Source organism: Meriones unguiculatus, chromosome 5 (genome assembly GCF_030254825.1).
Source record: "Meriones unguiculatus strain TT.TT164.6M chromosome 5, Bangor_MerUng_6.1, whole genome shotgun sequence".
NCBI classification, from domain to species: domain Eukaryota; kingdom Metazoa; phylum Chordata; class Mammalia; order Rodentia; family Muridae; genus Meriones; species Meriones unguiculatus.
In genome coordinates, this window is record NC_083353.1 from 110388429 (window position 1) to 110416326 (window position 27898).

At 40.6% G+C, this 27898-nt stretch overlaps 1 protein-coding gene across 12 annotated transcripts in view; it reads right to left on the reverse strand.

Annotated features, from left to right (window-relative positions):
• Erc1 (ELKS/RAB6-interacting/CAST family member 1) overlaps window positions 1-27898 on the reverse strand; it is a 270194-nt gene that overhangs the window by 195357 nt on the left and 46939 nt on the right. For 6 of the 12 annotated variants that reach the window (XM_060384051.1, XM_060384046.1, XM_060384049.1 and 3 more), the window contains exons 4-7: window positions 17171-17245; window positions 12152-12307; window positions 11387-11479; window positions 6759-6926 (exon numbers count right to left, since the gene is read on the reverse strand). In XM_060384051.1, the coding sequence (XP_060240034.1) occupies window positions 6759-6926; window positions 11387-11479; window positions 12152-12307; window positions 17171-17245 (492 nt within the window). The remainder of the gene's footprint in view (window positions 1-6758; window positions 6927-11386; window positions 11480-12151; window positions 12308-17170; window positions 17246-27898) is intronic. The other 6 variants (XM_060384052.1, XM_060384050.1, XM_060384056.1 and 3 more) reach the window with 2 other exon arrangements.

Consider the following 27898-nt stretch of genomic DNA (forward strand, 5'->3'; position numbering starts at 1 on the left):
TAGATGGGTAGAGGCACAGCAACTCTTATAGAAGAAGGCATTTAAGCCAGGCGTAGTGGTGCACGCCTCTAATCTCAGCACTCAGGATGGCAAAGACAGGCGGACATCTGTGAGTTCGTGGATAGCCTGGTCTACAAATGGAGTCCAGGACAGCCAAGGCTGCACAGAGAAACCCTGTCTCAAAACAAAACATTTAACTGGGGCTTGCTTACAGTTTCAGAGGTTTAATCGGTCCATTGTCCTCAAGATGGGAAGCATAGTGCAGATAATAACACTACCTATAAACAGAAATCTAAAACACTTTTTCCTGAAGAAAAAAAAAACTACTCCTTTGAGGCAGTTAAGATCTGCAATATTTTAATTTATCAATAAAATCTACTCTGTTCCACACATTGAAGTGTCACCCAAAAAAACCAAATACAATTATAGGCATAAACATGATTTAGGAACAGGAAGTGACATAAAATGGAAGAATTACTGATAATTCAGGCTATCAGTGAACAATAATAGAACATGTGCCAAGTAAACATAGTATATTAATGATTCATCTAAGCCACCTCTATAGAAGTGACAGAAATGCGTACCTTATCTAACTCATGCTACTACTAGACAACCTGAATCAAATTCTCAGGACCCTGGCAAAGCACAGACAAATTCTTTGCTGGAATCTAATATAAATGCCCTTTGGTCCATTTGGGCCGCATGGCAGTTTAAAGGAGGAATGTTCCCCAGAGGCTCACGGATTTGAACCCTTGTTCCCTGACTTGTTATGGTTTGAACCTGAAGGTCTCCCACAGGCACGTTTTGAATGCTTACCCCTCGGCTGGTGGTTCTATCTGGCCAGTCTGTGGGCCTTTAAGAGGTTAAACACAGAGAAGTAGCTCTGTAGGTAGGCATCTGCAAGCTGCAGGGCCCCTGGCTGCCACCACGCTTTCACAGCCCACTACCATGTGAACAGCCTCTACTGGGAATCCTACAGCTGGGATCTGAGCTGCTCTGCTGTTCCTACCCTGCCACCATGGATTCTTTCCTCCTCATTAGTTGTTTCTATCAGTGTCTGTGACAGTGGAACATGGTAACAGATACTGAAAACTGGTTCTGAGAGTTAGGGCTGTTGCCCTCACAAGGCTGACCGTGTGGTTCATGGATCTTTTGAACTGGTGGGGAAGAGTTTAGACAGGTTTAGAGATGCAAGCCAGGAGAAGTCCTAGAAAGCTATAAACAGAGCCTAACAGAATATTCTGGAGGGTGTCTGGGACAAGAATGCAGACAGTAAAGGCTGAAAGCAGAAGGCTTCAAATGAGCACACAGACTGTGCATGCATTAGTTACTTTTCTGTTGCTGCTATAAACTATCCTTAGATAGTTTTAGAGGAGAAAAGTGTTTATTGTAGCTTTAGCTTATACTTCCCAAGAGGATACAGTCGGTCCATCAGGACAGGAGGTTGGTAGCAGGAGTGCAAGGCCTTCCTGGCAATCATGAAACAAACTGCATTTCATCCACACACAGGAAACAGAGAGAGAACAGGAACAGGCTATAAAGCCACTAAGCCTGTCCTCAGGGGCATACTTCCTCCCCACAAAGTTCCATAACCTTCCCAGACAGCATCACAAATTGTGGGAAAGGGTTCAAACACATGAGCCTAGAGGGGATTTTTTTTTTCATGCAAACCATCACACTATAGAACTGGACTAAAGGACACTGTTATATTATATTCCTGCAAAAAAACTTGTCTACACTTTGCCAAGGTGCTAAAATTTTAATGGAGGCCAAATTCAAAGCAAAGATACTAATTTCTTTTCAAGAAATTTGCTGGTTGCTTTTGAGCCAAGCTTACAGTGAGAATCTGGACCAAAAAGCAGAGTAAAAAATGTGAAAAATGTGCGGTCTGATCAGAAAAAGAGCACAGTTAAAATGGCAAAGAGTTAGTCCTTAAAGGGAATCCAAGGGATGTGCAGCAGGACAGTCGGAAAGGTTCCTTAAGGCTACAGAGTATAAAACAGAAAATGTATTTTAAAACACAGTAGGTGCTTTGTTTAAACAGAGCTGCCTAAAGAACTGCTCTAACTACTCTCAAAGAACACTGAAGCCGTGATCCAGTGGTTGCTGACTACTGCTCAGCTGGCAGCAGGAGCTGGTATCAACCACGTGGTGTTGGTTTTGCAGGGATGCAGGGCACAAGAGTCATGGAAACTCACACCAAAATTTTAGGAGAAAAGCCTGAAAGGCCAAGAAATGTATAGCAGGGAGTGACTCTCTCATAGCAGGGAGCCATGACGGGGTGAAGGGAGAAACTTTGAGAGTAAACTGAGTTGCAATGGATCTGTCAAGACACTGGAAAAGCCAGAAGCGTGCACCATCTGTTGAGTAAAGTTACATGCACCAAGTAGAGACAGACCAAGAGAGAGGCCATGTGTGGGGAACGCAAGGTTATAGTCTCCAGGCCAACTTGGGCTAAGAACATATTACCACATGCTCCAGATGTTGGGTATGGAGCTACAGGATTTAGTATTTGTCTCCCTGAGTTGTGGACTTTTTTTTTTTTTTTTTTTTGTCATATCCCTACTTTTTATGTCCCCATGCCTCCATTTTGAAATGTAAATGCTTACTACGGGCCACTGAATGATAGACGTATATTACTTTATTTGTTTGTTTTTATTTGGTTTACATGGACCAGTCTCCCTTTATTGGACATGAGTTTTCAGTCAGGATATGAAAAATTTAGTCTTAACTGAATTCTTTACAGATGAGAGTTGGGCAGCCAGTCAAGTTCAGACACAGAGTGCCCACCTCCCCTCGATACTAGCTCCTCTTCAGTGGTGCTTGCATCATCATTCATGTTTGAGTTCCTTATGAAAAATACAGGAACTGAGGGGCTGGAGAGATGGCTGATCTTCTAGAGGATCCAGGTTCAATTCCTAGCACTCAGCACAGCAGCTCACAACTGTCTGTAACTCCTGTTCTAGGGGTTCTGACACCGTCACACAAACAAACAGGCAGGCAGGCAAAACACCAATGTACATGAAATAAAAATAAGTTACTTTAAAAATGCTGGAGGTGACGAGTATATTGGCTGCCAGTACCATGTCAGCCCCACCCACTGGCGGATGCTCCTTTCCTCAGGTTAATGTACATGTTGTGCTGTGGGCTCTCCGAACTACTCTAAGCCTTTGGAAGTGAAATCCCACGTTGGCAGCTTTACTACCTCAACAGCCACTACTTATTCTTTTTTCATCAGTGACATGAACGACTCCATCTTAGAATTCTGGTGTCCCCAGATGCCTGTGATTTTTCTTTGTTTTTTCGGAGTCTCACCACGTAAGCTAGATTGACCTTTAAGTCCTGGAAATCCTAGTGGCCATTCAGCCCAGAACTAGGAGCGGCAGCACAAGGCACCACACCGGTTTTATAAACCCTTCTTTTGATATTTCATGGGCTCTTAGCTGATGTAACAACTATGAGACTGCAGGCCCTCAGTAGAGACTTTTGGACAATGCTGGAACTGTGGAGACTATGAGAGACTCTTGAGATTAGACTAAATGCATTTTGTTTTATAAGGGCTTTGGGCGGAAGAGATAAAGAGTAAGAGAAGAACGCTATGGTTTACATCTGAAATGGCTCATGCTTTGAACATTATATCCCAAGCCGTTAGTGGAATTTTGGGAGGCTGTGGAACTTTTAAGAAGTGAGGCCTAGCTGGCACAGGCAGGGTACTATATAGGAGCCCTTTGAAGGTCATACTGGAACTATGTTTCCTAGTGTTCTCTGAAACTTTGTGTAATCTATGCTCACGCCATTATGAACACCTGTCTCACCATGCCCTCCCCTCCATGATGAACTGAAACTCTTCGAACCCATGGACCAAAACAAACCTGCTCTGTTCCTGTAAAGTGCTATGGCCACAGGGAAACTAAAGTAACTAGTAAAGGAGCACACAAAACAATTGATATCAAATACAAGTGTTATAAGCCAGGCAGGATGGCATGCACCAGTAATTTCTACGCTCAGGAGGCAGATGAAGATAGATCTCCATGCAAGGCCATCTCGGTCTACATAGAGAGGTTCAGAACAAGCAGGGCTACACAGAGAAACCCTGTCTCAAAAATAAATAAAATAAAATAAAATAAGTGCTATAAAGGAACAGATATTATAAAGTATTTTTAACCTAAAAATTTAGCGGTCCTTGCACATTTGGAAGAAAAATATGTAATAAAACATCTACTCTAGCCAAATCAACTTTAGAAGTTAGTATCTTTATCCTTTTTTTATGGATGAGGAAATAGAGGCTTAAAAATGGGTTAAAAAAAAAAACACTCATATAATAATTAACAGAGGGTTAGCATCAATCCTGGAACTGAATCCAGACCTCTATTCTAAAGTACTTTTTATTGTTTTATAATTTCATATATACATATATACATACATATATATACATATATATATATATGTATATATATAATGCATCTTGGTATTACCACAACTTCCCTTTCAAGCTCTTCTGAGAAGTCCCTAAACATGTAGCACTCTCACATTCACATCCTGTTCTTTATTTTATTTTTTAATAATCCATTTAGTCCAAGGAGTGCTGCCTGTGTGAGCAACCTACCAGCAGTCACACTCTTTCCCAGCAGCCATCGGTAGCTCCTCAATTAGCAGTACAGTGTCACGGCTATGCCTGCATCTGCACTGGGATTATTGACAAACTTGATCTTATGCAGCTAAACCTCTACTTTCAACCATTATTTCTAGTTTCATCACCTCTACAAAGGTCAAGAGATTAAAAGAGAAATTTATAGAACAGAAGCAATTTCAACAATATTGTTTGTACTCACTGAACACCAGAAGCCCTCATTGTAGATAGCCAAAACATGGGGGAGGAGGAACAGCTACCCAGCGGAGTGTTCCTCAGATCAATGTTTTCCTTGAATAATTTTTTAATTGAGGGGCTGGGAGATAACTTAGTGACGTGCTTGTAAAAGTATGAGGACCTGAATTAAATCCAAAAACTCATCTGTAATCTCCACACCGAAGAAATGAGAGTAAGATGCCAGGGACTTGCTGGCCACTCAGCCTCGCCTCATTGGCAAGCCCAGGGCAAGTGAGACAGCCTGCCTCAAATAAACCAGGTGAATGGTACCTGAGGAACAAGACCTCAAGTTGGCCTCTGGCCTCCACATACATTTCACATACAAACGCTCGCACATGAATGCATGTTCCACAAACGCACACAGAGGAACTGTAAACTTTACAAAGGCTCCACAATCTCTGTTCTTTTTCCTATGTTTAATTCATTGTTTTCCTCCTCAGATCAAACAGCTGCAATGAAGAGGACAAAATCCAGTAATGGCAAAATACAACATGACAGCTTTCAAAGACTTGGTACAAACTGCTTGGGGAAGAACTGTTGTCAAATGTCATTAGAGAAATTACTTGGAAGGAAGCAAGTGCTATTAAATAAACGTACTTCATTCTTAAAACCCCCAAATTCATAAAGAAGTTAACTTTTACACCCTTAACAGTTAGGATGAGACGGCTGGATTGGATGTCCTAGTAACTTATAGAGGTAATCACTGAGGCGCAGCTACTCCTACCCTGCCTAGAGACAAACAAATATAACCGTTCAAGAGTGGCAAGACAGCCTTTACCATCCATGGTGGAAGAAACCGATCACACGCCCATCTCTGTTAAGACCCAGCCAATAAGACATTATTCAAGCTGGACAGAAAAAGAAGAATAGCTTGACAGAGAAATGTTATTCATCATCAGACCATGACAAGCTTTTAAGTGTTTGCACTTTCATTAACCAACTGCTTTTGATGGCTTCCATCCCAAGCTAACAGCAAAATGGAAGTGAGGCTTACCTTTAAGAACTGGCACTGCCTTCTGAACTTTCTGTGGCAATGCATGTCCAAGTTATCAAAATAAAAACTCTTTATAAGTGAGAAGAACTGAAAGGAATCTTCCCAAAGTATTTCATGTTTGCAATTCCTTAAATATATCCACATTCAGGCCAATAAAAATATGAAAGAGCAGACGTTCTTTAAAAGTTATGCCACCAGAGCTGGCAAGATGGCTACAGGGTAGAGGTGTTGGCATGAACACTAGGTGACTTTGGTAGCAGGAAACAACCACCTCCCAAGAGGTGTCTTCTACCTTCTCACAGGCACTCACACACATGCATGCACACAGCACCTGTACACATACAGATAAATAAATGCATACACACACACACACACACACACACACACACACACACACACACAATGGGCACTTTACATGAAATCCAAACCAACCAAGCTCACTGCTATTCATAATTTACCATGGATAAGAATTGCTGTTTCAAGCAGGGCGTGGTGACACACGCCTTTAATCCCAGGACTTGGGGAGGCAAAGGCAGGCAGAGCACTGTGAGTTCAAGGCCAACCTGGTCTACAAAGCAAGTCCAGGACAGCCAAGCTACACCGAGAAACCTTGTCTCGAAAAACAAAAGACAAAAAATACTGTTTCTAAATCAGATATATTGTTTGTAACTATCTTCTCATCTGAATAATTTAAAACAGTATGAAGTACAGATGTGATATAAATGCAAGGACTAAAGAATTTAAAGAAATAGCATTTGTTTTAATTAGATATAACAACAAAACCAAAAATGGTTGTTTTAGCACAATATATGATCACATGACTCTAAACACAACAAATCTATGACAAGAGAAAACTAAAAACAGACTGGATCCCACACAGATCACAAACCTCTTTACCTCCGTCTGCAGGATGGCGGCCCTCTGCTCCTTCGCGGTGAGCGACTCCTTCAGCACCTCAATGTGCTGCTTGCTGTCCGAGAATTGGTTCGTGAGGGTTTCCAGCTTTGTCTGTAAGGCTAGTAGTTCTGTGTCCTTTCTGGACAGCTCCTGCTTCACCTGGCCAATCTGGAAAGCAAAACACAGCACTATGAGGAAGAAGGAAATTATACAACTCACCCTGAGCTGGGCCTCTGGCAGACAACATTAATTTTATGATAAAGAGAGATGAGGGATGCTCTAGTGGTAAAGCACTTGTCCAGCAGGCCTGAGTTCCTCAAATAGTAAATAAGGCTCATCATAGAGTAAATAAGTAAGATAGGACATACAGATCTTTCTGCACCATCTAACACTGAATGCTCCTTACCATAAACTAAGCTTATTCAACAAATTAAAAAAAAAAAAAGTCTAATCTTCATTTACTGTCTCTCTAAACAGTGTCTGAAATATGGTTTTTCCAATGGTCATGACCCACAACAGGTTGAGAATCGCTGCCTTAGGGGGAAAGATGGAGGAAGAAATTACAGTTCAACCAGACCAGGCAGCATCATCACCAGAACACCACTTCGCCTTGTCACGCCTCCATCTCCAGAACACTATGGATCGCTGGCAGAGTCAGTGTGGACATAAAGCATGAGGGGAAAAGCAACTTCCTATTGCTACTTCAAAGTAAACTCAAACCTTAGTGGTATGCGTCTGTTTTTCTATTTCAAGCAAAAGTCTGATAAAATCTTTACGTTAAGAAGCTAGGCTGAGTATATACCGTGTGTGTCTTGCAGCCACTCCTGATGAGATCTGATAGACTAAGATCAAAAGGAAGGAGAGGAGGACCTCCCCTATCAGTGGACTCGGGGAGGGGCATGAGTGAGGAAGGGAGAGGGAGGGTGGAATGGGAAGGGCGGAGGGAGGGGCTTATGGGGGGAATACAAAGTGAATAAAGTGTAATTAATAAAAAAATTTTAAAAATTATATGGATTTAAAGACACATCAAAAACCACAAATGAATGAATTTTGAGAAATTATTGAGGACAAATCTAGAGAGTAAACTATGCTAGTAGAAGAAGCCACGGAAATCTGAAACAGCAAGAACAATTTTCCCTCACACTGCACACCCAGCAAGGGTCTGTGGTGGCTCTGCTGGCCTACAAGTACCTCCTCAGAAGACCAGCGCTCTCTCAAGCTTTGCCACTGCATAGTAAAAAGTGTCAAACACCTGATCTCTTAGTGCTTTAGTCTGGAAAAGGAGCGACTTCGTGTTTACTGATACCATGTTAGCCAAAACAAGACAAGTGCCTCCCTAAAGAAAAATGTAATCTTGCTTATGTACCTAGAAGAAAGGGGCAACCTAGCTATGAAAAACTACTTATACACGGCATCTCAATATTTTGGACTGTGTTAAAAGTACCTTAGTATAGCTAAAGATTAATCATTTCCACATAACTGATTTAATTTTCTCTTGGAAGACAGTATATTATTGGACCGGCTTCTGGAGGACAAATACATTTGATTTATTTTTTTTTTCCACCAAAAAAAAAAAAAAAGAAGAAGAAGCTAGGCTGGATGTGGTTTTTGCACATCCTTATCCCAGGCACAAGCTGTTGGATCTGTGAGTTCCAAGCCAGCCAGCAGTATACAGTGAGACCCTGTATTACGAAAATAGGAGGAAACCAAACTACTTTCAGTGCTGAGGCATTAGAGACTTGTTGTTTTTAATGTCACCTATTTATCAACTACACACACACATCACAAAACATAAACACTGGACTTAAATGAAGAATGTATAAGCTCTCACTCTGAAAAAAATCTACACCTGTTGTTTGAAGTTTATATGTGAGTTATCTGAATGGGTAACTCACATATAAAAAACTCACTCTCCACAGAGCTCTCTTAACAACAAATATTTCCCTTTTACCTTCTTCTTTATAGCTCTATTGCTTCTAAGCATTTGTGTGAGAATGAGCTAGTGAGAAAGCAGGAGTGGGGGACTGGTCTTGTTACCCCAGGCTGGCCCAAACTGACAACTGAGCTGAGAACTCCTGATCTTCCCTCTGTCTCCTAAGTGTTAGGATTACAGGTGCGTGTGCAGCCACACCCTGTGAGTATAGTACATGTGTGTGGTATATGTTCATGTTTGCATGCGCATGGAGAGGCCGGAGGTCTATGCTGGGTGTCCTGCTCTACCTCTTTCGGCCTTACTCCCTGGAGACTGGCTCTCTAACTGCACCTGAAGCTGGGTTGGCAGCAAACCCCACACCCTGGTGATCCTCCTGTCACCACGTCCCTATAGCACTGGGACTGCGGACACAGGCAACCACTCCTGGCTTCTTATGCAAGGTCTGGAAGTTCAAGCCCTCGTGCTTGCATAGCAACTGCTCTTACTGCGCCTTCTTACTCAGCCCCGAGCCTAAGAATTCTGTTTTTTTGTCTTTACTTTTCGAGACAAGGTTGCACTGTGTAGCCCTGGCTGTCCTGGAACTCACCCTGTAGACCAGGCTGGCCTCAAACTGACAGAGATCCACCTGTGTCTGCTTCCCAGGTGCTGGGATTAAAGGTGTGATCTCCCACACCTGGCTACTTATTAAACTTAAAAAAAAAATTAGAAAAGAAAGCTGTCTTATGACATTTTCTGATTTTATATCAGGCCTACCATCCAGAAAATAACTACAAGATAGATTAACTACTGAACATAACATAGTAAGTCAGTAGTTTTCATGGCAGATGAAACAAATTCCTTCAGTTTTAGAAAACTGAGTAGCTAAAGTTTTCTAAAGTGTTTTACTACCTTAATCTTAAGTAAAGAAAACAGGTTTGTTTGTTTTTTGAAGCAATTTCCCAAGAAGAAATAAAGATTACCTTAAAATTAAGGCTTTCAGTTTGGGAACATACCTTAAGAGATGAACTCTGTTCTAACATGAATAATGCCCTACATTTGATCCCCCAGAACAAAAAAAGAAAGAAAGAAAAGAAAAAGAAAGAAACCAGTTAGACTCTTAAGAAGTACTTAAAACAATTTAGCCTCCTTTTTCAGTAAGACAAGCAGTTTTCTATGCACAGGGTAACTTGCTGATTTAGTGATGATTCACAGTGTATGTGCTTTAGGATACTCATGTCATTCCTTTACCAACAATTACACATATTATTACATGCACGATACACAGATTGAACTAAAAACATATTTGTTCTATAAATAAATACCCAGAAGAGTCAAAGTATTACTATTTTCTCAGCACAGAACTGTGGTTAAAAGGTATCCAAATTTCTGGGTCAACACTGCTTAGGAATTCAACAACATAACATGAGAGATGTACTTGGTCTGCTATCCGATACACATAAATGAATAATAGTAGCTAAGAAAAAAACGAAGTTATGTACCAGTTTCTCCTCCAGACAACATATATCAACACTATAACCCAAATTAGATCTTTTCCAAACACAGCACTCTACTTTGTAACCTACAATACAAACTAGGCCATAAATAGGTAGCACATCAAATCAGCAAAACTTATTTTTAAAATTGCATTCCAGCCTTTCTCCACTCCTCAAGAGTAGTTCTTCCATTCGTCACTTTGAGGAAGGTGTGCATGGACAACACAGACCAGATAGTGAAGAAATTATAAGTAAAACTATAGAGCTAGATCGCTGGCATAAATCAGACCCCGCCTCTTACCGGCTGTTCTCCTGGGCATCCTCTGTTACCTGAGTTTTCCCACCCGTGAGTGAGTGCAGGTCACCCCACCAGATGCTTCTAGTAAGCGTGCGGGTAACGATTACTTATCAGAAGGCTCTGAGATGCAGTTTTAAGTTCACTACACAGAAGGCTGGAACAGGTTTGGTAATTTAAATATCACACTAATTCTAAAGTTACTGCCAGGTAACTTTAAATAGGCTAATCACTCTCTCTACACCTGCCCTAAAGAAAATAACATATGTTGCAAAGTCTCCTAATGAGAACTTAAAAGGTAATGTCTCGGGGCTGGAGAGATGGCTCAGTGGTTAAGAACACTGTCTGCTCTTACCAAGGATCTGGGTTCAATTCCCAGCACCCATATGGCAGCTCATAACTGTCTCTAACACCAATTCATTCCAGGGGTCTGACACCTTCACACTAATACATAAAATTAAATTAAATAAAAAAAAAAAAAAAGGTAATGTCTCCAAGTAGACGTAAAGCACTTTCTTCAAGAATTTCAAAGGCAGAGCAGTTGTGGGTGCTGGGCCTAGAGACAGCTGCATATTCCTGTACCTAAGAAGGATGGAGGGAAAGACCATTCATATAAATCAACATATATCGTGTCACCGAGGGGATGAGGAAGGGGAGTTTTGAAATACCATCCACAGCACGGCAAAACCCTAAAGAGCCAGATGCAGGGCTTCCAGAAAGATGTGAACTCAGTGTGCACAGGTGACGCGTGGGTCAAACTGGTGAACAAATGTCAGTTAAAAGAGCAGAGCAGGCTGGTTAGTGCTAAGAATGGGCAGAGCTGCCATCCAATAGAGAGTGAAAGTGTAAGCCACCCAGAAGCCAGAGCCAGCAGGGTCCCACTGTGGGAGCACTGTGGGAGCACTGCACACAAACAGGTAAGTCTTACTGCAAAGACCTCAGACTGCAGACCAGCCGCTCTCTTTTTCAGCTCCTCCCCTTGAGCCTCTTTGGAACTTAGCTCCTCCTTCAGTTGCTCTACCTGTCACGACATTGTTATTGTTTTTCACTCACGTGCCGACTCAGGTCTTCACTTTATCTGATTTTGAGCCACAGTGGCCTCTAAAATAACAATAACTTACATAAAATAATCGAATCTGTTCCCCTAGTTACATTTTCAAAGGCATATACTGTCTCTATATCACAAACTTCTTTTAAAATGAACTGGAATGTGCTGATCATCAAACAGAAAGTATAATACAGATTACAATACAGTGTGTTTTTCCCCTAAAAAAAAAGGGAGAAAATCCAAGCTAACAAAAAGCTGAACACATCAATTTTTCAGCTTTAAATATAACATGATTAGCATAAATCGTCAATAACAACCTCTTTAGTGACAGAGGAAAATTGCACGGATGTATGCCTGATACAAGCACCACAACGAAAAGCCTGAGCAGGGTAGGGAGTCACACACTGTAACAGTATGCCCTTAGTCACATCAAGCAATGCTTATTTAATAAAACTGGCAATAACTAAATGATACCAGTAATTCTTAAATGATTTTAATTCTAAGAAGTTTCTATGGGAGAGAAACCAGAACAACAAAAAAACTTCTCTAGAATTGAATAAAACATACAGCAGAATTTTATCACTAACATGAAGAAGTACCCATAAAATTTCCTAGCTTCTGGTAACTAAAGCATCTGTTCCATACCTTATTTTTCATAAATTTAGAGTGGCTCCTGTACACCTCCATTTGTTTCATTTCTTCCTCCCGCTCTTCAGTACTCAAAGCCCCATTTGACTTCAGCATCTGGATCTCTTCTTCCAGGTCTCGGAGCCCACGCTCCATGGAAGAAATTTTTGAATCCTAGGAACAATGAAAGAGTTGAGCATTGAACTACTTAAAAAATTAAAAGTGGCTGAGTAACTGGGAAATGCAATACTCTGCATTTAATAGTGATGACCATACAGACACTCTGCTGCCCCCTTTCTTCCTCTAGTTGAAGACCCTTTCAACTCAGCAGAGACACAGTTAAACAAAGAGGTAGAAGCAATGGGGAAAATTGGCTAAAGGTTCCTTGTACTTGATCAGAAAATTCCTAGTGGGAGGAGGGGCGCTGTAGTATCAACAGCAAAGCCTTCCCGGTTCTAACGCTTCGCCGCTTTACTTAGTGGCCTCTAGGGGGCATGCTTCTGCCAATAAATAAGAATACAAGTTTGAAAGAACTGTGCAATAAAGCTTATAATAATGTATACAATAATAATAATCTAGTGTTCCAATAGAAAAATTACCCAAGAGTGAATAATTATACCAACAGTTACTTTTTATATTTTAGAAAGTTTATTCTCTGTGCCTCTCACATACAAATATCTACATGTCTATAGTCCTGGGTATTAAGAATGAGACAAGAGGATTACCTGAGCCCGGGAATTCAGGGATAAGCCTAGACAACATAGTAAGACACCCTCCCATCTCAAAAATAGTTAAACAATAAATCACAGTTCTTAGACACCATCACCACAAGTACCACCTTCTAGTACTACATTTTTGTATCCTCAATTTCTTGATATTTTTGTGACAATATCTAAATAATCCTCAACTTACTTCATGTTATTAATTACAGCAAAAAATGGCTACATAAAAATTTTGTATCTGTAATTTAACATGTTTCTTTGCCTAAAAAATAAGAACTTTAGAAAATGTAAGTTAAATACAGCTTCATTTTATTTGGAGCTTTAGAGAGTACATTTTGGGATAGATTTTTAAAACTGACTTCCTTTTTATATCAAAGATGTCTTGGCTGGCTTTATTGACCATCATAATTCCTAAAACAGAAAGATAAAACTTAAGGACCAGTCAGGAAACAACTTCAACCAGTAATTTTCCAGTCCGGGGAGCTGAATGGAAAGAGGTATCCTTGCCTTGCCCATAGCCTATACTTCAACTGTAGTATCTGAAATTCATTTTTAAGATTAATATAAAAATTTCTGCAAGTAGCAAAACATGGTCCACATACAAATAGCTAAAAGAGTCAAATGTAAGTTGTGCCATGCCCACATCCAGTAGCAACAAGAGGGAATGTGCAGTAGGAAAAGGGAGTGTGTCTCTAGCACAGAAAAGACAACAGAGGCCAGGAGTAAGGGCCCTACCTCTGTAAACCCACAACAGGCCACATGTACAGCTTCTACAGGGCCCTCACCCAAAGCCTCATTTCTCCATCCATAACAACAACACAGGAGAAAATCAACTCACTATAACATACAGCACAAAACTTCTTTCTGGAAAAGACCAATACTGCAGCTGTGAAAACCTCAAGGCAAACATGGACTGATCAAGGAAAGATCTACCCAACTACTCTTTGAAATCAGGCTGGACAACTAGTCCTTGTTAGTATACCTCGTTCTAGCATCAACTGGTGGTTTAGGTAAGCCTGGGTTATGTGAGGACAGCTCTCCCAATCAGGTTTTGCACTTCTTTTTTTTTAATTTACTTTCTATCCCAAGAGGGGCCCCTCCCACCTCTCCTACAGTTCCTCCCTTCCCTCTTCCACTCTCTTTCCCCCCAAGAAAAGGGGAACCCCCTCCCACTTCTATGTGAAAAAAAAGCACGTAAATTAGTTCCCTTTCATGTTCCCACTTCCAAAGCCTTGACCTCCTGTCACTGTCAGACACTCCTAATGGGCATTCTGGGACCTACACCTTGAGATATTTCCCACATCTCCAATTCCAAAGGTTGCCTCATTTCCCCAAGCAATCTGGACTTTACTGAAGGAACTAATTACCCTGAACTATCTCGTTTAGCAACACCGGAGACCAGCTAACAATCACCTGGAAACAAGCTTCTGGGGGTGTCTAGATGGGTAAGCCTATCCAGGGATGCGTTTACGGTGGAGGCCAGCCCCGAATTTGAGTGGCGCCATCCCACGTGGAGGAGGAGTCCCGGACTAGACGAGAGGAGAAAGCAAGGAGAACACCTCTCTCTGTTTTCTGACTGGGAACAACAAAGTGACCAGATGCCTCACACGCCCACTGCCTCATCTCAGTCCATGGACTGACCCTCACCCCATGATCCAAAATAAACACATCCTTTTACAATTCGCTTTGCCAGGTATGTTATACCAATGAGAAAAGTAACTAATGTAGCGTCCACTTGACCCTTGTTGACAGAATATCTTTTCTTACAATATAAGCTTGGCAAAGCTTAAAATATACACACTGCCAACTAACAAAATTACACACCCCTGATCTGTGAGAAGAAAAGAGGGGGAAAAAAAATACATGAACATGTGTTTTATCATTAGGCATCAACAGGGATCATGAAATAACATGCACAAATAAATTTATATGATGTGACTAAGGGAAAGCCATAAAGTTAAACCATTCTAGAGGCCTCTTATAAGATAATATTCAAGATTATGATTATGTAACTACAAAGAGTCCATAAACTAGAAATTTAAAATCTGTTTGATAAATTCTTCCCCCACCAAACAAGAAAATATATATAATATGAACAAAGTTTTATTACTGCAAGGCCAAATTTTGTTGTTGCTAGCCAGGGCCAGAGAGTAAGGCCTTGTCTCAAAACACATAAACACACAAATACATACACGCGCACACGCGCACACGTACACACGCACAAACACCAAAATGGTAAGGGATATATACAAGTCAAGCCTCACATGGGGTACAAAGAAGTTAAAGAAAGTGGGGAATAAGTTCTACCTACATGGGCTTTCAGGAGAAATGACATAAAGCAGAGGATGGTCGCAGATACCAGCACTTCGGAAGCTGAGGCAGAAAGATGGCTCAAAGAAAGTTCAGAATCAGCCTAGGACCCAGGGAGAGGAAAGGGGGCCTGTGTGTGATGGGTACTTTTAAATACCAGCTGGCAACAACCAAGAATCACCTGGGGAGAGAGTCAAGGCGGGATTATCTGGATGAAGTTGGCCTTTGAACGTGTCTGTGCAGGGACTGTTCTGGCTGCGTCGACTGAGGGCGGATGGGGACTCACCCTGAGTGTGGGTGGCACCAATTCATGGGCTGAGCCCTGAGCTGCACCAGACAGAGGAAAGCTGGATGGGAGGAGGCCAGAAGGCAGCGAGTACATTTGTTCTCTCTGCTCTTGGCTGCAGGCATAATGGGACCAGCTTTACTGCCTCTGGCTACCCCGCAAAGGAGATCGGTAACGTGGACCTGTAAGCCAAATTGTCACAACAAAGCAAGCCAGAAGACTGTCTATAAAATTACTAACAACACCTAGCATCAGCTGCTTACTACATTCAAAGTATTTCATATGTTTTAACTAATGAACCTCAAGATAACCCACTGAATGGAGTTCTTTTCACCATTAACTCATTTTTTTTTTAAAGATCTGAACCATAGAGAGGTTAGGAAATTGCGTCATGTCATATATCTGATAAAATATACCTAGATTTTAAGTCAAAGGAGTTTAACTCAGGGAGCAAACTCTCGTAACTCCTGGAGATTTCTGACTAATCACTAATTTCAAACAGTTTTTCGAAATACTGTCTTTCCTATTCAGGGGTGCTCTAGATATAGAGTGCAAGGTCAAAGCTATTTTCACATTAATCTTACAATGATCATTGGATTTTTGACATTTGCATTGATAAAGGAAACAGTGGGCAAAGGTACAGCACCTTAGCACAAATCAGGACAGTGGCACTAAACCACAGACATCATGACGTTCTTTAGAAACATAAGCTGGCAAGGAAGAAAAGGATAATGAACTACAAATTTTAAATGTTCTTGGTTAAGCATTACATTTAGCAAATCTCAGCTATCAAATACACATGAAAAAATTAGGCACAGAGTACTTATGCTGCATTCTGAGGAATAAAATGGTTGTCCCTGGCAACGGTACCTGCAGGTTGCTCTAGGGAGCAAGCAGAGCTTGCTTCCTTTTTTGTTGTTGTGGGTTTTTGTTGTTATTGTTGTTTGGGGGAGGTGTTTTGTTTTGATGCTTTTCTTTGGATTTTTGAAGCAGGATTTCTCTGTGTAGACTTGGATATCCTGGGCTCACTGTGTCAGAGAGATCTGCCTGCCTCTGCCTCCCTGGGATTACAGGAGTGCACCTGTCCATCCTTCTTAAGGCACAACTCTTACTCAAAAGAACAACTGAAAAACAACGATTATTGACACTTGGGTTTTGGCAATTTTTTTTCTTTAAAATGAAGGAAGTTGGCCTGTAAACATTCAGAGGGATCCTAACAAAAGGTCTATAGCTGGGCGGTGGTGACCTTTAAACCCAGGCAGAGGCAGGAAGATCTCTGTGAGTTTGGAAACCAGCCTGGTCTGCAGAGCTAGTTCCAGAATAGCCAGGGCTACACAGAGAAACCCAGTCTCAAAGGAGGAAAAAACAAAAAAAAGGAATAAGTTTCTTTTTCTATATGTCTACATGTGTATTTATGTGAGTGCACATATGCACATACATGTGTTTGCACATAGAGGTAAGAGCACAAACTACAATGTTGTTCCTTAAGCACTATCCACCCTGTTTTATGAGCCAAAGTGTCTCACTGGCCTGGAGTTCACCAAGTAGGAGAGGCTAGCCAGCCAGCATTCTGTTAAGACACTCTTTCACTAAGCCTTACATTTCCTCTCAGTCTCCCAATTGAACAAGATACTGTTACCACCTTCTACACATGCAGGAAGGGTCTAACTGTTTAAGAGTGAAAGGTGACACCAAGATTCCTGTGAGATTCTCACTTACCTTCATCTCAATAACGGTTTGCAAGGCTTTTGTCTTGGCAGAATCAGGGGCATTCTCAAATCTCCGGTGCATCTCCTAAACACAAGTAGAAGACAGTGAGTGTGCGGCTTTAACACTCTTTTGGTCTTACTTCACAGCTCTGGCTGGCCTGGAACTTTAAAAATCCACCAGATCCGCTGCCTCTGCCTCCCAGGTGCTGGTATTAAAGACATGGCTCCCCCACGCCCAGCCACTCTCATGTTTTTTGAAGTGGGAGCTGTTAAAAATAACTAACCCAACCTCTGTGGTTAAGTGGACCCTTCCCTTGTCACAAACCTTACCTGTGGGTCAGGGAATCCAGAATGATTCAACGTCTACCCTGGAGGATCCCCGGCTTGGAACAGCTTGTCTTTTAAAATTAGCCACAGCAATATCAACGACTACTACAATAATAGAAACTATCACACATTACCAGATTGCTAGATCAATAAGATGTAAAAAAAAAAAAAAAAAAGCAAATTTCCTAAAAGGGAAAAGGGGTGACTAGGAAACATCCCTTTTTAAAAAGAAATAAAGGCCACCACAACCAGCCTGCACTGCACAGAGTAACTGAAATTACGACTGTTGACAACATCTTTTCTACAGCATCTGCCTCCAGAGTAACAACCACCTAGTTACCGATGATGAAAACCTCCAGTGGGACTCCAGGGAGGCAGAAAAAGTCTATTGGACAAGTTTCTGTGTAGTTTAGAATCAGAAAATGTCATAAGACAGCTTTTTTTAAACCAAAGTTTAATAAGTTCAAGATAGGAAGGAAGGAGGCCAGACATGGTGGAATATGTCCTTAGTCCCAGCACTCTTTTAAAAAGACTGAATACTGTAAAGAGAATAAACTTTTAAAGTGTTTAAATTTGTGGAACTCTAAATTTGTAAAAACTGTTCTATACTGTGATGTCTTTATTAATGTGAGATCTATAGCTTAACAGTGACGTGTTTGTGTGTCAACAAGAGGTCAGCTGTATTGACTGGTTTTATGACAGCTTGACAAACACCAGGGTCACTAGAAGAGGGAGCCTCAACTGAGAAAACGCCTCCCTAAGATCAGGCTGTGTGCAAGCCTTTAAGACATTGTCTTAACAGTGATTGGTGCAGAAGGCCCAGGCCACTGCAGACAGCATCACCCCACGCGGATGGTCCTGGGTTCTATAAGAAAGTATGGTGAGCAAGCCATAAAGGGAAACACAGGCAGGAAGGTCTCTGTGAGTTTGATGCCAGCCTGATCTATACACTGAGTTCCAAGACAGCTAGAGCTACACAGTGAGACCCTATCTCCAAAAACAAACAACTAGATAGATAGATAGATAGATAGATAGATAGATAGATAGACAGACAGACAGACAGACAGACAGATAGGCAGGCACATAGGCAGGCAGGCAAGAAGGAAAGATGCTAAGGGTCTTCAAGGATCACCCAGAACTTACAGACAATCTCAGACAAGTCACTTGTCAGATCTGCAGCTGTCTCTGAATTAATCATTCATCTAATAAAGAACCCTGGGACACCCCTAGATAGGAGGAGAGAGTGGAACACTCCATATGAACAATGCATAAAAATAAAGAAAAATACTAGGATTTAACGTTTTGTCTATTATTTCACATAACTTACTCATTGTTGCCTGACCAGGAAGCTCACTGATTAACTTTTCTCAAAATTCTTATAAAATAGGACTGGAGACATGGCTCGGTGACTAAGAGCACTGGCTGCTTTTCAAGATTACCTGAGTTGAATTCTCAGCACCCACACAGCAGCTCACAACTGTATAACTCTGGTTCCAGGGGATCCAATGCCTTCACACAGTCACACATGCAGGCAAAACACTGATGCATATGAAACACAAATAAATACAATTCGTACACAACAAAAAGATCTTTCGAAATTTTTTTCACACTCTTTTCTTTTGAGAATTTCTGATTTCAGTTTTAGATCAGAAATGTTCAATTGCTGAAGTCTATGAAAATATTGCAAACAACCTGAAAAAACTCTGGCTGAAATCGTTTAAGGGAAGGTAGACTCGATCTTCATTAAGACACACCACCCTTCCCGCTATAACTCTTACTTACTGTAGCCTTACATATTCGCCTAGATACCATACTTACTTACACAGGTAACGAATATTTCAAAAGCTATTTTCCCAAGACTAGGCTCCCACAGCATCCTAAACCTGTATCACACAAGCAGCCATTCCTGCCTTCCAGTCTCCCTTAGGCCAAAGTCAGGAAATCTACTTAGGTGTACCTCCAAAACATCACAAAATCCAAATACTTTCCTACATTTTTAATACTACCGCCAAACAAGCCATCCAAACCACAGCGCTCTCATCAACAACTTCCTGCACTGGGCCCCTAAGTGCACCTTCTCAAAATACTCCTTTAAAAACCAAGCTTCTGTCACTCCAACACTCAAAACCCTGTCAAGGCTCCCCATGGGACACGTTTTCTTGAGAGACCATGAAAGTTCATGTCGTCCCCGATTTCCTCAGTCACTGTACTTCAGTCACCGGAAACTTAGCTGTTCCCCAAATATGCTGGGCTGTTGAACTCTCTCCCATCCCCCGCACTATATGAATACTTTACCTCCATCTGCTCACAGCTCAAATGTCTCTTAAATGTTTTAGGTGGATTAGCTGTGATGATGTCATTGTGTTTAAACAAGGAAACGTCCATGTGGTTTATAGATACACACTAAAGACAGTTGATGTAAAATTATCATGCCGGGATAATGTTTGGTGAAAAAAAGAATTAAAGAAAATGCTTGTCTTCTACAATAGGCTCCTTTTCCTACTCTGTGTGTTTAATAATTGTAATTTGTTATAGGGTGTGTATATGGATATGTCATTATGAGGCCATCCAAGTTCCGGTGTCTTCCCTAATAAAACACTGCTTTGATTGTCATCTCTTTTTTAAAAATTATTTAATTATTCATCCTCTCTCTCTCTCTCTCTCTCTCTCTCTCTCTTTCTGTATGTGAGTGTATTCAATCAACACATACACAGAAATTACAAATATAATGGAATTATTATTCTAGCCAGTTAGCTAAGAAGTAGCTGAATTGCACACAGAAGATTAAATCTATAACTAAAATTGAAAGTGTACTTCTGAAAACAGAGCTGAAAATACAGCTCAGACGGGAATGTGCTTGACTCATGTGCACGATGCCATCAGCAGTCCTTAGCTGGGTGGTGGGCTCCTAGAATGCATAAGACTGGAAGGGAGACAGGAGATTACAAGTTCAAATCCAGTCTCCAGTACGCAGGAAACTCAACACAAACTGGACTACACAAAACTAGCTCCAAAAGAGTAATTAAAACTTTTTAAAAGGGGGCCTGGGAAGATGACTCATAGTTTAAGACCACTGATTGGTCTTCCTGAGAACCCTGGTTCAATTCCCAGCACTCACATGGCAACTCACAAACATCTATAACTCCACTTCCAGGAGATCTGAAACCCTCACACAAACATACATGCACTCAAAATACCAATGCACAGTTTAAAAAAAAGGAATCATTAAAAATTTTTTTCTAATTAAAAAAAAACAGATGAAATTAAGCCATGATATTTGCTGGCATTAAAAAAGTATATTAATCTAACATACATAAGTGTATATAATATTTTAATGTTAGGAATAGATATATGGTAAATTTAGTAAAAAAATAAGTTGAGTGATCATAAAGGCCAAGATCACAATGCTCTTCTCTGACAGAGATGACACTGGGAGAACTCTAGGTAGGAGAAGAGCATATTTCATAATTCTTGAAGCTACACAACTGTTTATGCTATTATTCTGGGGTGCTGGGGTCACCAGGGGCTTGCATATGGTAAGCACTGAGTCTCCCCGAGCTATATCCCCAGCCCTGACTGATGCACAGCTTGCTCATAAGCTACAGTCCTCACACTGCACACAAGTTGTGCACTTGAGTACATAGTAGAGACCTCTAATGGCATTTGCTCAACAAGGTAGTGTAAGCCTTTGAGCATAAAATGAACCACACTAACTATAAACAATTTCACATACCAATAAAGGCTAAAATCTATACTTGAAAATGTTGAATCTGAATTTCCTTGAAATACTTCACATTTGATGGCATCTCTTCCCAATGCCATTACCTAATTACAAACAAACAATTTCAAAATGGTCCATTTTGTGGTAAACTATTGTAATTTTATTTTTAAGGCCTAGCATATAGGCAAAGAAAAACAAAACTATTCGAAGTTTAAAGATTCGCCCTACAAGTCTAAGAGACGGCCAGTCTAGCTCACTCACAGGCATAAAGCTTTCCCATTGAAATTTCTGAAATCCTACCGCAGCACATTCTTACTCACAGGCCTGCGCATTGAAGCTCATTATGAACACATCCTGTATTCAGTGGGCTGGCAATTCCCCTTTCCCAGGGAGTGTATCAAGCCTCTGGCTCATGCACTGCAAATAACGGGAGAGACTCTGGAAATAGGACTAAGTTACTATTCAAACAGGTATGAGGAGAAGAATGCTCACTTCATTTCATCCCTATTGGCTGAAAATTTTCATTTAAAAACAAACATAACTTGGGAGTTGGGGAGATAGACAGCTCAGTTAATAAAGTGCTTCCTATGCAAGCATAAGGATCTAAATACAATCCCAGAATTCACATAAAGCCTGGCCTTCTCAGCAAGTTCCAGATCAGTGAAAGATTCTGTCTCAAAAAACAAAGAAGCTGGGCATGATGGAACATGCCTTTATTTCCCAGCACGTGGGAGGTGAAGGCAGGCATATCTCTGAGTTCTACAGAGCCAGTTCCAGGACAGCCAGGGCTACAGAGAAAGATCCTGTCTCTAAAAACCAAAGAAGAACAAACAAGAAAAAAGCAAAGGTTACAGCTCCTGTGGAACAATACCTGAGGCTGACCTTTGGGCATGTAATACACACACACACACACACACACACACACACACAGACACACACACACACACTCGAGACTTGGGAATGGTGTTATACACTTCTAATTCCAGAACTCAGGAAGCTAAGACAAGAGTGTGGAGAATTTGGCTGGACTATACAAAGAAATAGTACAGGACAAAGAACAAGAGTCAGAGAAGGAAAGAAAAGGGGAACAAAAGGGGGAAATAAGGGTGGGAAAGAAAAAGGAATGAGGAAATGGAAAAGGAGGGGAGACAGGGAGAAGGGAAAAACAGAAGGGGAGGGACAGGGAAAAGAGGGGAGGGAAAGAAGAGAGGAGGAGCATGAAGGGAAGAAGGGAAGAAAGGAAAGCAAAAAGGAAAAGGGGAGAAAAGGGGCAAAGAATGGAAAGGGTGAGACGAAAAGAAGAGAGGAGCAAGAGAGAAGGGGAAAAAAGGGAAGAAAAAGAGAAAGAAATGAAAAAGGAAAGAAAGAAGGAAGAGGAGAAGGAAGCGGAAGAGGGGGGAGAAGAAGGGAAGAGGGAAAACAGAGAAAGAAAAATAAATAAATAATGAGTAGAAGCTAGGCATGGCAGCTCATCCCTTTAATCTCAGCACTCAAGCAGCAAAGACAGGAGGATCCCTGTGAGTTCAAAGCCTGCCTGTCTACATATTGAGACTCAGTCTTTATAATAAATATATTTTTTATTTTAAAAATTGTATGGCTAGATTTATATATAAATATTATATTACATGTATGCTTATATATATGGGTATAATTGTTTCCATTTCCTAATAACATCATACAGTTTCTAATATGAATAGATATTAATATAATATAAATAGATAATAAATATTGTCTTCTCTGATTTACCAAACAATAGGTAACCTGAATATTGAGAACAAATTAGGAACAATTTATGCTTCTTTTCTTCAAGTAGTTTCTCTCATGTTAAAAGTAAATAGACTGGGGATTTAGCTCAATGGCAGAGCACTTGCCTAGCATGCATCAGGTCCTAGGTTCAGTATCTAAAACCATAAAGAAATAACAACCATAACAGTAATAGTGTGTGATTAATTCATAGTACAGCCTTTGGGCTCTCATGTGCACGGCCATATTTCCAATCCCCAATGCCATTAAAAAATATGCTGGGGCTGGAGAGATTGCTCAGTGTTAAGAGTGCTGTCTGTTGTTCCACTGGACCCGGGTTCAACTCCCAGCACCAACATGGCAGCTCACAATGTCCGTAAGCAGTCCAGGTGGCCTGACACCCTAACGCCAATGCAGATAAAATAAAATTAAATAAATTGTTTTTAAAAACTATGCTGAAATTTTGGGGAGGGGGTTAAAGAAAGATATGCAGATTTTTAGAAACATGACTGAAAGAAGGACTTAAAAACCTGAAGTTTCTCTGTTTTCAAATTTCAGGTTTCAACCCTCATTGCTCATAGGTCAAATGTCTGTGGAGTCTCCTCAGAGTCAGTCCTCCACACAAGTTCTAGGTTACCGTGCTGTATTCACAAAAGAGATGGAAATGGAAAGAAGAAGGAAATGAAGAGTACTCACTACTGGACTGGTGCCCTCTCTCATGACAGACCTTTGCTACCTCTACCTTCTTGACAACATGAAAATGAGAGGAAAATGACACCATAAAAGCAAGAGCAGGAGGAAATATCTGAATAAACATGGTATGTAACTGTCTTCATTTTCTAAAATCACTACAAAAAAAAAACCCCAAACATATTAATACGAGAATTAGCTGGGCCCAGTGGTGCACGCCTATGATCTAAGTACTCTGGGAGGCAGAGGTAGGCGGATCTCTGTGAGTTCAAGGCCAGCCTGGTCTAGAAAGTGAGTCCAGGAGAGCCAAGGCTATACAGAGAAACTCTGCCATAGATAGATAGATAGATAGATAGATAGATAGATAGATAGATAGATAGAATTCATGATTTCCTTGTTTTTAATAGCTGAGTAGTATTCTGTTGTGTAAATGTAACACAATTTCTATATCCATTCCTCTGTTGAGGGACATCTAGGTTGTTTCCAGCTTCTGGCTATTATGAATACAGCTGCTACGAACATGGTTGAGCAAATGTCCTCGTATAGTTGAGCATCTTTTGGATAAATGCCTAGGAGTGGTATAGCTGGGTCTTGAGGAAGCACTATTCCTAATTTTCTGAGAAAGCACCAGATGGATTTCCAAAGTGCTTGTACAATTTACACTCCCACCAGCAGTGGAGGAGGGCTCCCCTTTCTCCACATCCTCTCCAGCATGTGTTGTCACAAGGAAATCATGAAACTTGCAGGCAAATGGTAGGAACTAGAAAAGATCATCTTGAGTGAGGTAGCCCAGAAGCAGAAAGACACACATGGTATATACTCACTCCTAAGTGGATATTAGACATATAATATAGAATAAACATGCTAAAATCTATACTGCTAAAGAAGCTAAACAACAAGGAAGACCCTAGGGAAGACACTCAATCCTCGTTCAGAAGGACAAATGCAATAGACATCAGAAACAGAAAAAGAAAAGGAACAGGACAGGAGCCTACCACAGAAGGCCTCTGTAAGAATCTACTGATCGAGATATCGAAGCAGAGGCTGAGACTCACAGCCAAACTTTGGGCAGAATGCAGGGAATCTTATGAAAAAAGGGGTAGATAGAAAGACCTAGAGGGGACAGGAGCTCCAAAAGGAGACCAACAGAGCCAAAAACAAACAAACAAACAAAAAAAAAAAACAAAAAAAAAAAAAAAAAAAACACCTGAGCCCTGGGGGCCCTGAAGAGAATGATACCCCAACCAAGGACAATGCATGGAGAGGACCTAAAACCCCAGTTCAGATGCAGCCCATAGACTCAGTCTCCAAGTGGGGTCCCTAGTAAGCAGGGACTTTCTCTGGCATGAACTCAGTGGCAGGCTCTCTGATCACCTTCCCATGGGGGCAGAGGGGTGGGGGGAAGAGGGTACAGCCTTGCCAGTCCACAGAGGAAGACAATGCAACCAGTCCTGATGAGACCTGATAGGCTAGAGTCAAATAGAAGGGAAGGAGGACCTCCCCTATCAGCGGACTATGGGAGTGGCATAGGGGGAGAAGAGGGAAAGAGGGTGGGGTTGGGAGGAGATGAGGGAGGGGGTCACAGCCAGGATACAAAATGAATAAATTGTAATAAATAATAAAAAAGAAAAAAAATAGAATTATTTTTTTAATTCTAATTCCTCCTGTTCATTATCTGTTATCTTCTTCTTTGGGACAGGATCTCTTGTGGTCCAGGCTGGCCTTGATTTTCCTATGAAAATGCAGCTGACCTTTTAATTCCTGATCATCCTGCCTCCACCTCCACTGGTACTTCATTAAACAGCCCAATGTCCCTGTCTTTCTCTACACATTTCTATTGGTGTTTTACTCTTACAACTTCCAACTGCCAAGAAAGCTCATCTACACTACTCAAATATGCTAGCCAAAATTCAGAATTCATAGCCTAGAATCTATACAAATATTAGCACATTTAACAACAAACATTTTAAAAATTCTAACAGGTGGAAAACTGTACTAAAAAGATTTGGATTACAATGTTATAGGAAACCAAACAAGCAAGCAAGCAAACAAACAAACAAACAAAATAGCTAATTCATTACAAGAAAGTGCAGCCTGGTATGACTGGACAAAACTACTCGAGGGAGGCAGGAGCAGATGAATCTCTAGGAGTTCAAGGCCAGCCTAGTCTACATAGAAAGTCCCAGGCCAGCCTGGGCTAAATAGTCAGCCCTCATCTCAAAACAAAACAAACAAACAAACAAAATACCCAAAAAAGGGCAAACATTTGCCAACATTTTAAAGAAAGAAATAGAGGTCTAAAATATATTATTGAGTTGCAATGCTTTGCACACGCAGGAATAAAGATTTTCTTAAAATTCCATACCCAACTGTAATATAGTCTATCAAGACACTGGGAATCATAGTTTAGTTCTCAAAGTTTGCTGTATAGCCATCACCTGCAAAGTTTGTTAGAACCCCAAGCGTCCAAGCCCGAAGCACTAACCAAACAGAGCATGTAATTTACTGCTTGTCCAACAGATGTCCTCACACATCTATCAAAGGAAAGGTGGAACAGAAGAGCACAGTATCTTTAGCCAAGTAAGCAATGATACAATCCCATCACCAACTTCAATCCCTACACCAGGGAGACACAGGCAGAAAATTCAAACTGAAAAGTCAAGCTCAAACAATAATGAAATTTGAACATACACAGAAACATAATCATCAAAATTCTAGTTTTAATTTTGGGGGTACATAAAATCATGTTTGTAAATGAAACAGAATGTTTTAATGAGTAATATCACAAATGTTATTTTACTGTTATGTTAATTACTGAGTCTAAGCAGCCAGTGCGTATAAGGCATATCACCAGATTTGGGAGTCTTGGAAGAACACGGACCATAAAATGTTTATCCATCATCACAAGATCAATACACACCAGGGGCTTAATAAGCAATTGTTGGGTAAGGGAATAAAGGAGAACTAAAGCGTAGAAGCGAGCACTTCTAGCCCCTTACTACTTCGGAAACATGTTAAAATCTGTGCCCCAAGTTGTCACTTTATCTTTGTTAATTATACCCTCTAATAGACAGGTTTCATTTATTAAAGTTCTTGCTCCAGCAACGAGTCTTTCAGATCATAGATTATATATTTAAAGATTTTGTTTACACTTTTTCTAATGTCTCTTTTTAAGTAGTTCTTTACTTCATCTGCAATTTAATTTTATGTAACTAGATATTTTCCAAATGATGGCCATCTCAAAATAGTCATCATACACTTGATACTGCATTATTTATAGATTCTATTCTGTTTTCTTTAATCAAGCTGGCCTTGAACTGTAAATTCTCTGCCATTGTCTCCCAAGTGCTGGTATTAAAGATATATATCACCAGTGGATTAAAAATACATGTATCATGAGCTACCTATGTAAGTCTACCAAGAGATCCTGGAGAATTCCCAGTATTACTAAACTGGTAAATAAGAAGGAAACGACATCTGTATATATATTAGTTTCAGCAATAATGAAAACTGAAGTCCCATCTTTTCCATTAATGATATTATTTATTCTTTTCCCTTATCTTACTGGAATAGATAAACCTTCAGGAATGCTGTTAAACACCATTTACCACAAGCATCTTTACCTTTTCCTAACTTCAGTATGTGACTAGTAGGCAGAACACTTTCTAGTAAATATGTATTTATTGCAGTTATTTACTTAGGACAAGCTATAAAATATCATTCGGCTCTCGTTTTATTAAGCATTTTTATCTGGCCTGGTGATGAATATTTGTAACATTTTATCTAGCATATTTGGGGGTTAGAGGGAGTCCAAGGACAGCCAGGACTACATAGCAAGAATCTGTCTCCACATCCTCTCCAACACGTGTTGTTCCTTGAGTTTTTGATCTTAGCTATTCTGTTGGGTATAAGAACCCTCCTCCATTGCTGGTAAGAATGTAAACTTGTACAATCACTTTGGAAATCAATCTGGTGCTTTCTCAGAAAATTAGGAATAGTGCTACCTCAAGAACCAGCTCCTGGGCATATATCCAAAAGATGCTCAACCACACAACAAGGACATTTGCTCAACTATGTTCATAGCAGCTTTATACACAATAGCCAGAACCTGGAAACAGCCACGAAGTCCCTCAACTGAGGAATAGATACAGAAATTTGTGGAACATTTACACAATGGAATACTACTCAGCAATTAAAAACAAGGAAATAATGAAATTTGCAGGCAAATGGTAGGAACTAGAAAAGATCATCCTGGGT